Genomic DNA, 11,755 nt, shown 5'->3' on the forward strand with positions numbered 1-11,755 from the left:
CAGCAGTTGCTGACGCCGTGGCCATTGGTGGGTGTGGTGGTGGTGGGGGTAATGAGACCCACATCCGCCTCCATTAGGAGCCCCAATGGGAACAGCCAGACACCCTGAGGCACGGCTAGACAAGAAGTCTCTCAATCTTTCAAAGAGGGACCAAAAAAAAAGAAATCCCATTGCCCGACTTATCTCCCAGCAGCACCATCGCCTCGCAGCAGAAGATGTAGTCTGGGCTCTGACCACTCACTGTGCGCCTGTCTGCTCGGGCTGATCGTTGTGGGGAAATTGCCGAAGGCGTCTATTGTGACCTTGGGAGCGCTTAGTTGAGGACAGAGCAGAATTTCTGAAGGCACACATGGTCTGGAGTGACAAGGCCATCTGCTGTGGAGCCGGCTCTGCCCCGGCGGTGGAGGGTTAGGGAGGGGAGGGGCGGTGGACTGCAGGGGTGCAGAGAATTCCTCTCGATGGGGTGCGGAGGGAGTAGATATTCTGGGATATCGCTGGCAGCACACCGCGGAGAAACGTGTTTCTTTGGCGTTTTTTCGAGCCTGAAATCCAAGGAAGAATTCGTGAAGTCCTTCAAGTGAGGAGGGATTCCTTGAATGGGCTGAGGAATAAGTTATTTTCCCCCTGCACAACCCTCCACAAGTCGCCACAAAGTCATTGGCGACAATGCTCTCAGATCGTCGCTCTTTACCCACGGTGGATCTGGTTTCCTTCGTATCGGGGCTCGGTCGGAGCTGAGAGCCGGACCCGGAGGGCCTCCAGGCACCGGTCCCTTCAGACCGTTCTCTTCGAGCCGTGGTCGTTGGGAGTCCTTCTGGGATCAGCAGGGATTTACTCGCTCGCTGCCTCGCTGCTGAAAGTGCGCGACTCAAACGGATGAATATTTTTATGAGCCATCTTGTAGCAGAGATGGGCCAGGACCAAACCAAGCAGCAGATAGAGAAGGGCCTAAAGCTGTACCAGTCCAATCAGACAGAGAAGGCTCTAGATGTCTGGACCAAAGTCTTGGAGAAGACTTCGGATCCTGGAGGGAAATTCCGTGTGTTGGGGTGTTTGATAACCGCCCACTCAGAAATGGGGAAATATAAACAGATGCTTAAGGTATGAGTTCCCACCCAATACATGATGCAAAAATTATGTTTCTTTTGTTGAATAATGTATTTTTTGCCTCACTTTGTTTCATATTTTTAGTCCTACATTTAAATTTGATAGAGGCTTAACATAAATGAATTTGGGGTAACAGGAAATATTGGAGATATTTGATCAGTGTGTACAGAATTTTGACACACATTTCTACTTCATTTCATGTTGCCTCCCTCATATTTCTCATATTTCACACATAATTTGAATAATTGACTGGTATACAGTTTCCAGAGGCATTTTGGTTATGCAACCAGTGGTGGGAATGTGTATGAGGTAGCTATTTGATGCGGGGATGCTACTGTAATTTTATATGTCATCATCTCTGCGAGGGAGATACAGTTCAACTTCTCCCCTTGCAGCATGTCAAGAACACGTAAATGGTTACGAAAAAGGCAGAGATGAAAGGTTACTACTTTGTTACTCTCAAAACCTCTCTATAAAAATCATACTCTCCATGTATGGCTTTTAATATTAGCTTCATCCAATGAAAGTAAGTCATATAATAACTACAAAAAAAACAGACCACTAATACTACATCTCACTTTGAGGCAAAACCTACAGTCAAGTCGACTTTTACGTAACAGGTTTAAGTGGCATAAAGCTAATGATATGAATTACTGTTTCTTGTCATGGCATTGAACAATACCCTATATTTCTTTAAAAATGGATTAGTCTGTCCCAGAATCCCGATGATCCTCCAATAACCTATACCCGGTGCCCTCTGGTCTGTATAGTACGCCCTAGCCCAGATAGACACAGCCAGGGAGATGGAGGACCCCGACTACCTGACGGAGGGCTACCTGAACCTGGCCCGCAGCAATGAGAAGCTCTGTGACTACCAGAAGACCGTGTCCTACTGTAAAACGTGCCTGGACATGCAGGGGACCACCGTCAGCCTCCAGCTCAACGGACAGGTGTGCCTGAGCATGGGCAATGCTTTCCTGGGTCTCAGCGTGTTCCAGAAGGCCCTGGAGAGCTACGAGAAAGCCCTACGCTATGCACACAACAACGACGACAAGATGCTGGAGTGCAGAGTGTGCTGCAGTCTAGGGAACTTCTACGTTCACCTCAAGGTAGGCATCAGGTTGCAGTTCTGAGTTGTGTTAAGAAGGCATTTAACCACCAGGACAAAATATGCAATGTTGTACATTACATCAAACTGTTTAGTAAACAGTGGATGGAAAGCCTGTCCCTTCGACCTGTTGGTCATATATTTTAATATAACAGCTATTTTGGTTCTGATTGCAAACTTAAATGCTTGATTATTCAACATCCCAAAGATCTCAAGACAAAGTGGATGGAATCAAAGAGATGATCAGATCTTAATCCGATTAGAGAATGAGTCAGTATTAATGTGACCCCGGTTTGTGTGTGATCATATGGCATCAAAACAAAGCGTATGAATAATCAGAACGTAAGCCAGGTTGCCTGAGAGAGATTGGCTGCTTAGTAGAAGCATAGAGATTTGTATAACTAATCCCTTGGCTTCCTGGGGAAGGATTGGTTTCAATGGGAGCGTGATGAGATGGTGTTCAAAGAATGGACTCCTATCACATTACTCAATGAAAACAAAAAATAGAATATGCCAGAGTCTAGAAATTAAACATCTGAAATTCAGGAATAATCACAACTGTCCTGGGGGCGATCTAGTGCTCAACGTGGGTCATTGACTCTGAACGGTCTGGGCCGGCAGTACTACACAGTACACACTGTTGCTCCAGTTGTCTCCCTCCTCACCAGCCCCCACCCCCCTGTGTGTGCCCGACAGGACTACGAGAAAGCCCTGTTCTTCCCCTGCAAAGCCGCCGAACTGGTCAACGACTACGGCAAAGGCTGGAGTCTGAAGTACCGCGCCATGAGTCAGTACCACATGTCGGTGGCGTACAGGAAGCTCGACCGCCTGCCCGACGCCATGGAGTGTTGTGAGGTGCGTGCGTTTGTCTCCATGACGTGGTCGGTGCCATCGTGCCTTCGCAAGCAATGCTTTCTTTGAATGCAATGCAAACTAATGAACGGTGGATAAGGAAGAACGATGTTTGCTTGGTGTGCCGTTTGGTCGCCGGTGCTTTCAGGCGTATAGTGTGTACTGTACTGATGTCATTGGCTTTGTGGGTGTGTGGAGGAATGCACTGTGGAGAGACCACGGAGTGGGCTAGTGACAGGTGCAGATGACAGTTGAAACCAGTGTCTCCGACCCTGACTGAAGTATGTGCGCGGAGGTGCCAGTTTTAAAGTGTTAATGAACAGATTAGCTTTTGTCTTCTGGCGGGGGTCTAGGTATGTACACGGTGACAAACATGACTTCATGTGCAGAAGTGTAAGTATAGTGACAGGATACAGGCCTACAGAAAAGTTGGGAAAGATTTGTTGCGTTTGAGCTTTTAACTCTTGTCTGGTTTTGACTCACACTTTACTCAAATGGTACTCAAATGGGTCCTCGGAACTGAAATCATGAAATGAGAATGTGTATATATAACAGAGTACACATCTCACCAAGATTTTAAAATATATATTAATATTTATAAAAAAAAAAATGGTATTCAATACTGAATGACAAATGAAGACTGAGGCTATTGGTGGACCAGAAGCAGGTGAAATGTTGATAGAAACCAAGTTTAGTTTCCATTAGAGTGATGGACATGTGTGACCACTGACCAAGTACTGTACTCACAGTCCCAACACAGTAGGCCAACTGCATCGGGTCTTCTGTCTTCTCCAATACAAATCTATGTGATATAATAGAAAGGAATAGAGGAAAACTGTTAATCTGATTATTATACAGTATATAAAATGAACGCATAAGTCAACATTGATGTGTGTTTTTAGGCTTCCTATAAAAATATGATTATTGTGTTTGATTCATGTTTCCTGTGTCATACTTGGTACATAATCTGAGCTTCTGGTATCCAGTCTCCAGTTTGCATCTTGGTTATACAGGTGGGACTGCTTACAAGGTGGCTCCCTGATGCGTAGCAGCCTTTAATCTGCCCTCTTCCTCCAGGAGTCCATGAAGATCGCCCTGCAGCATGGCGACCGCCCTCTTCAGGCTCTGTGCTTGCTCAACTTTGCTGACATCCACCGCTGTAGGAAAGATGCTGATGTAAGCCGTCATCGTGTGTTGAACGATGCTTTTAGGTGCCGACCTTCAGCGGTTACAGCTTTATATACACTTTATATGCATTTATAATAAATCCTATTTCAATTTATTGCCACCTCTCTTCCTCGTGTCCAGAAAGCTTTCCCCCGCTACGAGTCGGCCATGTGCATCATGACCGAGATCGGGAACCGTCTGGGACAAGCACAGATCTACCTGGGCGTGGCAAAGTGCTGGCTTCTGCAGAAAGACCTGGATAAGGTGCGCTCATCTCAGACCAAAGGATGCCTCGTTAATCCTTTCAATACACTGTCATCTGGAGGTGTGAACACCAGGACACACCAGTACATAAATGACTCTCTGTTCCTCTCTCTCAGGCTCAGGAGTCTTTGCATCGAGCTGAGGAGTTGGCTGAGGAATTGGGTAACAAGGTATTCGGAGTGAATTGAACTCGAAATGTAAAAAATGCAACCACACACAAAAGATAAGTCGTAAACGCAGAATGTAAATTATAAACACAATAGACAGTCTCAAAGTTGACTCATTGTGCCTCATCACCGAGTGTCTCATCCACCTCTCCCTACTTCCCTCTGCAGCTGTGCACTCTGAAGGTGTGCTGCCTGAGCGAGGGCATGTTCCGCAGCCGGGGGCAGGGCGAGCAGCTCCGGCAGCAGGTGGTCAAGCTGCTGCAGTGCGTGGAGGAGCTGGAGCTCTACTGCGGGATGTGCGGCGAGTCCATCGGCGAGAGGGACCAACAGCTGCAGGCCCTGCCCTGCTCGCACATCTTCCACCTCAAGTCAGTGCTCCGCTCATCTCGTCTGTTATCATTCAGACTCATAGCCGTCTCTGCCAACAACGGGCAACTATTGGTGACTGAGTGGCGATTTCAATAATTAGAGCTATGCCCCCTCTTAGCACATCTTTGTTATATCTCTTAAGTATCTTTTGGGCCCTACAGAGACAATTCTAACTATGATTTTCTGAAGTTAATTTTGGAGTTCTTTGTAGCAACTACAATTTTGATAATCGGCTTTCACTGGCCTCAGACTCAATTGTAAATCGCTTTTGATAAAACTGCTAAATGTACCAATGTAAGCACTAACCCTGAGGCCGTGTCCCCTCCCTGCAGATGCCTGCAGACCAACGGGACACGGGGCTGCCCTAAATGCCGCCAATCCTCTATGAAGCCCGGGTTTGTTTGACCCGCGTGCCGGGACCTTCCCCTAAGCACGCGTTGGGTCTGCGAGACATCAAGCACACACAGAGAGCCCCAGCCGGGTATACGGTAGACTCTTCTTACCCAGCAGGTGGTTCAACGTCCGGACGGCCTGGAGATGTGGACACCGCTTCACCCGGTATCAGGAGAACGTGCTCCGTTCCCCCATCGGCCTGGCGGGACGCTGAACAGGAACTGGGCCGGTGTTGAGGGACAGCGTTAAGGAGTCAACAGCCCTTAGAGGATATTTACAGATGCCTGTCTCTGAGCCAAAGCTCACTTGGCATTAGGAGGGAAAGAATTTCACATTAAAAGGTCTGGTAGATTGAAGCCCTTGTTGTATCTGATCGCTGACCATCGTTTTGAAAATACAATCATAGGGACACACAGAGGAATCCTGCCCGTAAAACATGTGGTTCAATAGTAGGCCACTATATATTTGATAGTTTGGTTGGAAAAGTGAAGCATAATATGTGTGCCATACATGAAACAGTTGCCGGATAAAAGAGAATTATTCTGTATTCTACATCTGTGGGTAGTCTTTGTTATGTTTACTTAAATGTGCTCCTGCATTTATAATCATATTTATATTTTTGTGCAGAACACATGCAATATCAGTATTACTATTACATTTATGTATATATATAAATATATATATATTTGATATAGGCCTACGTGTGTATATAATGTTACTTTTTGAGAAAAGTTAGATTTATCTAGTGTTTTGTCAAACCAACTGTAATATCTTAACAGATACAGAAAACTAGTACGTCTTTACAGAGCAGGGATACAGAGCTGTTTTCCTTATCTTAATGATAAAGCAACAAGTTCAACACACATTGTGTTACTCACATACATACATATTGTATTCACTGGTTATTAATGGGAAGATATCTCTTTTGAATAGACCATCTGGAAATGTGTCGAAAGATTGCTGAGAAGGTCAGCCTTGATATGGGGAAACAATCTTATCTGACCAATTATTTGCATGTGGAATATTATTTTCAGAACAGCTACTTATTCTCAGGAGCAAGCAACCGCGGTGCTTTGGTATTTGAAGCTGTACACATTATGTAAATATAGAGGGATTGGTCATATTTTGTTTCTTGGCAGCTTTCCTGGAAATGAATATGAGACCCTTTTCACAGGTCGTCAATAGGGTAAAGTAACTTCCGGTTCCGGTAATTTTAACAACAGGTCGGTTTATTTACGTCTGTCACAGCACCAGCCTGCTCAGTGTATATCACTGTGTCTATACTGGTGCAATGCCAGACCTAAAGCCAACAGACCCCTTGTTAATGAGCTACACCTGTGCATTTCCTACTGTGAAAAGGGTCTTGCATTTCGAATTTCAAATAACTTTTGTCAGGGGATTTTGTAGGGAATGGCAAGAGTGTCGCATCCACGATCATTATTGCGATGTTGAACACGATGTGGGATTGCAGGCAGTTATCATTTTCTGTATCCAAACCATTTATTGACTTTATTTCACAGAACAGAGACGTTCTTCAGAAAGCTATTATCGCCTAGAAGTCCTTGAATGGATGTAAGATGCAATCCAGTCTGATAATCGAATGGTCGATATTAAGCTAATTTCAGCATGGATTCATGTAAAATATTAAGAGTTGTTGATTTTATTATGACTGCCCTGATCTCTTGGGGCGTTGATATTTATATAATATATATAACACATTTAACATAACAGGCTTGCAAGAACAACCAACAATGTATGTTTCAAACCAAAACTACCTCCGTTTCTCAAAGACTCAATTCTCAGAGGATGAATGCAGCATAACAATGGATGGACATTTTTATTTATATACAAAATATTTGTATTAAATCAGCATGCTTCATAGTTGATTTAATAATGATCGTCTTCATTATTTTTCTGAGATGTACTGTCGTATTATCATTATCTTAGTCAGGATTTGTTCCATTTGTTGAACATACTTTTGTCATGCCAATAAGCCATTAAATGAGAATGCATCATAATTTGTTACACATGTCGAAAGGTCTTTGTGGGTTTCAAAGTAAGTTACAAAAACTAGAAATGTATCCTGTAATATGCATACACTGTATAATAGCCATTATGCCATTTGTTATTGTGAATAAAGATTTTTTTGTTTGTTTGTTGCGAGTCTCAGAAGTAGTGATTGGACCCTATTTCTAACTGAGGGGCCTACCGCGACGGGAAGAGGGTCAGCAGCGATGGCTTCACACTCGCAGTCGGTTGCTCCCCGCTTTTCAGCCGCCTGGTCCTGCTGAAATGGGGCCCGTAACTCTTGCCCAGTTTGTTTACAGAAATGTCAGAGAATGAAAAGGATCTCAACAATGCCCTCTGTGGCACATTGTCTGTCGCTGAGAGGCCTTCTGACAATGTCCACCTAAAGATAGACAGAGCCATGTTTCAAGAGCAAAAGGACACGCAGTCATTGTCCCCCTGTTCACATGGATGTAGAGGCCAGAGGCCCCATATACATAGGATGAGAGTGAATTAACTACCGGGTTACAATTATCTCGTACTAGAATGGTAACCTTGAAGTAAGGAGCAACTTCTCTGTAAAGTAAACACCAATAAATGAGGTTAAACTTTATCAATTGTCCATTATTTTTGGAAATTATGATTTGAAATGAGTAATGTTGGTGACCATGGTAAATAATTAGCACAGAGGGATTCAAAAGTAGCCTGTATTGCCGTGGTTCTCAAACCTTTTACACTAGTGAAACACTGCCAAGTGATTTTTTCAGCTGAGTTATCCCTGCGGGTAGTAAATAATAAATAATTATTATAACACATAAATAATGTATGTGCGTTTTTATTTGGCAGTGTCAACATAGTCATTAAAAGGGTGCAACTAATAACAATTTAGTGAGAAACATGGGCCTGTGCTTCATGCAACTGTTAATTAATCGGCTAATTTCTCCCCTCAAAAGAAGCACAACGCCAGGGGAGGGTCAGATTATGTAGAAAAAAAATATTCCTCCCGAAACCGACTACATTTTATTGATTCTGGATGTGCTTTCTTTCTCACAGATTCTCCTTTCTACTTATTGTCAGAATTATGTTTCAACCAATCACATCCCATCACATTTTCTCAATTTTCTTTTGTCTAGCTTTCCAAATTAAAATTTGCTCAGGGTGAAACAAATATACATAGTTTGCTTTTATTTATTTATTTAAATTAGTACCCCCTGCAGTCCTCCAGAGTACCCCCGTTTCAGAACCACTGCTTTATTGCAATGTAGTTAATGTCTTCAGTTAATGTTTGCTAGTGTGTTCAAAGTCAGAGATTGTGTTCACTGCTGCCATCATATATATTGTAAATCTTATCTCACATGCATCTTTATGACATTTTAAACTAGAATAACTAATTACTTTTCTCTTTGCTTTTGAGTTTCCTTTTAGATTCCATGTCCTTGAGTTTTGAGTCCAGCTTACGTTGCAGATAGGCCTTCTTGTTGGGATCCATAGAAGTGTCCTTTTTCCCACTTCCAGCGTACAGAACGCCTTCCCTGCTGATCCTCATGCGAGCGTTGGCCTTGGCCTTGTCCCCACAGCCATGAACCTACAAGTTCCCATTAGAGTTACTCACATTGTATAGCACCTTAAAAGAAACACACATTTCCAACCAGTACTCTACAGTATTTGCTAGCGATGTGTTCTTGCTTTTCATTCTGAACATATATTAATGACTGCCCTGTAGTTCCCAAAGTCTGTTTCTTAACCAAATATCCAGATTCAGAAAGGGATGAAGCTGCCATGTTTGTCCTGTGCCTATACCTCTGGATAGTTCTGATTGAGATGAACGACTGACTTTCAGAAACTGGAAGTTCAATCTCTGCGACCGCATCTCACTAAATGGTCTGTTTGTACGTTCTTGCGTCGGGCCATGGCGCCCATTGCTCCACAAAAGACACATTTGAGCAAATCTTGTTTGTGTGTGCCAAAGTGTGCCAAAGCAATCAACAAGCAGTCCTTGGTAATGCTCCTGGTTCTGCGCGGGTGGGTCTCACCTCTGGTACGTGGTGGCCCAGACAGAACTGTCGGTTGCAGTAGGGGCAGAGCTGGCCGAGCAGCCGCACGGAGGCCTTGCACTTGACCAGACTGCACACACTCTCCGCCTTCAGCACCGCCGATATCAGAGTGTCGAAGTCCTCCTCCGCGCCCGCGGCCGCGGCAATGTCACAGACCCCGGCTTTGGTGCGGCTCTTTCCTGGAAAGGGTGTAGGACAGGTTAACCGAAATATCCCTCCACAGAAACAGGGAACTATATCTGATCGTACGAACAGTGCTCACCTTTCGCAGGCTTCTTGGCCGTGGGGAGCTTCCCAATCGCTGCCTGAACCTGCCTCTTCTGCTGAGCTGCCTCCTCCCGTCTCTGCTGCTCCCTCTTCATCCTCTCCAGGTGCAGACTCTTAAGATCCCCTGGTGGTTGTTGAGAAGAGGTGGCCGCTTGTGGCTCCGATACCGTCTCCTCCTCCTCCTCCTCCTCCTCCTCCTCCTCCTCCTCCTCCTCCTCTTCTTCTTCTGGTTCTGGTCGCGTCGGCCCGGACCCAGGAGGAGGTCTGGAGACGGTGATGCAGCGGTCTCTACCCTCTCCTCTGCTCTCGTGTCCCAGCCCGAGCTCCTCGGAAATCCGGTGCACCAGCATGCGGTCGTGGGAGTTGAGCGACGGTGGGAATCGCAGTTCTTCTTGAGAAGGATCCCTTAGGTAAGTCTCCACCTGCTCCCTAATCTCGGCGGACCGGGTCTGCGTCTTCAGCTCCTCTTCTGCGGTTAAGATGCGGGGCTTGGTGGGCTGCCGCGTCTGGTTCACCGGGTCTTCTGGGACCCTGCCCCCAGCAGCCCTCGTCTGGGTCTTTTGGTTCTCTTTGTCTGCAGCCTGAAGTTTGACCTTCTGCTTGGTTGACGAGGCAGCAGAGACCTTGGTCTTGCTGTCGTTCAGGCTGCGAGTGTAGTTCAGCGGCACGATGTCCTGGAGGTACTCGAAGGCGGTGCGGACCTCGCCGTGGTCCGTCATGTGACTGATGAGGGACTTGAGGAAGGCGTGACTCTGAACCGTCTGGGAGTCGCAGATCACGGCCAGGTGGCGCCGGGCGCGTGTCACCGCCACGTTGATCCTCCTGTCCTCAGCAAGGAATCCAACCTCACCTGCACACAGGAAATACATGAAGAAGAAATAAAAATATTAATGCATAAATAATAAATAAAAACTAATATGAATTAAAGAATCAACAGTGTCAGTAAAACATTGATCATGGTGTTAAATACCCATTTTATGGATATGGATAGATGTACACAGGAACGTATTCTATATCAGGCCTTACCTTTTCGGTTGGACCTGACTAGTGTTAACACCACAGCCTCCTTCTCTCTGCCCTGAAAGCCGTCCACAGACTTGATCTCCAGGGCTGGATACCGTCCAGAGAGCCTCTGGCGCAGAAGATCCACCTTAAGGAGAATATGACAAATATAAAAACGCATTCCACAGGGTTGTTTCAGTGGGGTGAGGGCAATAAGCCATACCCATTAATACATGTATTAAAAACCTTTAGTATATGAATTAACAACCACTAACACATTTATTAACATTTTCTGCTTATTAACCAATAGTAATATTTCGGGATCATTTTAAATAAAATAATACGTACTTGTAAATTGTATGGAGCAATGACGGCGATGTCTTGAGGTTTTAGTCCAGCCTCCGTCAAACATATGATGTGTAGTTCAACAAGGTCCACTTCCCCTGAGAACACAATCAAAAGAATGTGTTCGTTATTGTACCCCACAGACATGCTTAAAACAACACGCTCACAACCCATCCCTTGAGCTGACCTTGGTTGCCCTTGGACTGTTCGTCTGTGACCTCCATCTCGCTCAGCCCACAGCCCGCCGTGTCGATGAGGAGCAGGGGGGTGCTGGTCTCCTCGACGCATGCAATTCCTGGTAGATCTCTGTGGCAACAGAAAAAAGAAAGAGGATGAATGAAATATTTGAATGTCAGCCCAAGATATTCAACGCGCCCATCTTGAAGCGCGCCCTCACTTCAGCAGGTGGCCCTTCACTGAGCTGTGTGCGGTCAGACGCCCCTGGTACATCTCCCTGGAGGCCCAGTCCATGATGAGGTGGTGCATGCGGTACTGGACCGTCAGCATGCGAACCACGGAGGCCCCAAACTTCTGGATCAGTCTCTCCATCAGACTGACTGCCAGGCCCTTCGACGCAGCGCTGCAAGAGACGCAACATCAGGACCAGGCGCTTAGCAAACCATTGTAGCACAACCCAACGGTTCACTTGACAA

General features: G+C 45.6%; 2 protein-coding genes across 2 annotated transcripts in view; one reads left to right on the top strand and one right to left on the bottom strand.

Moving 5' to 3' along the window:
• The first annotated feature begins 53 nt into the window (after positions 1-53).
• On the top strand, positions 54-7,586 carry rapsn (receptor-associated protein of the synapse, 43kD). Its single transcript, XM_030366785.1, has 8 exons — positions 54-1,101; positions 1,878-2,216; positions 2,912-3,070; positions 4,145-4,243; positions 4,376-4,498; positions 4,615-4,668; positions 4,834-5,033; positions 5,367-7,586. Exons 1-8 carry the CDS (start codon positions 877-879, stop codon positions 5,437-5,439), a joined length of 1,272 nt encoding a protein of 423 aa, XP_030222645.1. The 5' UTR covers positions 54-876; the 3' UTR covers positions 5,440-7,586.
• Positions 7,587-8,253: 667 nt separating this feature from the next.
• Positions 8,254-11,755, bottom strand: part of ighmbp2 (immunoglobulin mu DNA binding protein 2) — a 6,587-nt gene continuing 3,085 nt past the window's right edge. Inside the window, exons 10-16 of the mRNA XM_030366743.1 lie at positions 11,500-11,682; positions 11,290-11,408; positions 11,106-11,200; positions 10,782-10,905; positions 9,751-10,605; positions 9,468-9,667; positions 8,254-9,019 (exon numbers count right to left, since the gene is read on the bottom strand). Of these exons, the coding sequence (XP_030222603.1) occupies positions 8,822-9,019; positions 9,468-9,667; positions 9,751-10,605; positions 10,782-10,905; positions 11,106-11,200; positions 11,290-11,408; positions 11,500-11,682 (1,774 nt within the window). The 3' untranslated portion in view covers positions 8,254-8,821. The remainder of the gene's footprint in view (positions 9,020-9,467; positions 9,668-9,750; positions 10,606-10,781; positions 10,906-11,105; positions 11,201-11,289; positions 11,409-11,499; positions 11,683-11,755) is intronic.

Source organism: Gadus morhua, chromosome 9, assembly GCF_902167405.1.
Source record: "Gadus morhua chromosome 9, gadMor3.0, whole genome shotgun sequence".
Taxonomy (NCBI): Eukaryota; Metazoa; Chordata; class Actinopteri; order Gadiformes; family Gadidae; genus Gadus; species Gadus morhua.

Excerpts from the sequence above, each read along its gene's own strand:
- rapsn (XM_030366785.1), top strand. The coding sequence starts at position 877 with ATGAATATTTTTATGAGCCATCTTGTAGCAGAGATGGGCCAGGACCAA. Across the intron at positions 3,071-4,144 it reads ACGCCATGGAGTGTTGTGAG|GAGTCCATGAAGATCGCCCT; the intron begins GTGCGTGCGTTT and ends CTCTTCCTCCAG. Across the intron at positions 5,034-5,366 it reads TCGCACATCTTCCACCTCAA|ATGCCTGCAGACCAACGGGA; the intron begins GTCAGTGCTCCG and ends CCCTCCCTGCAG.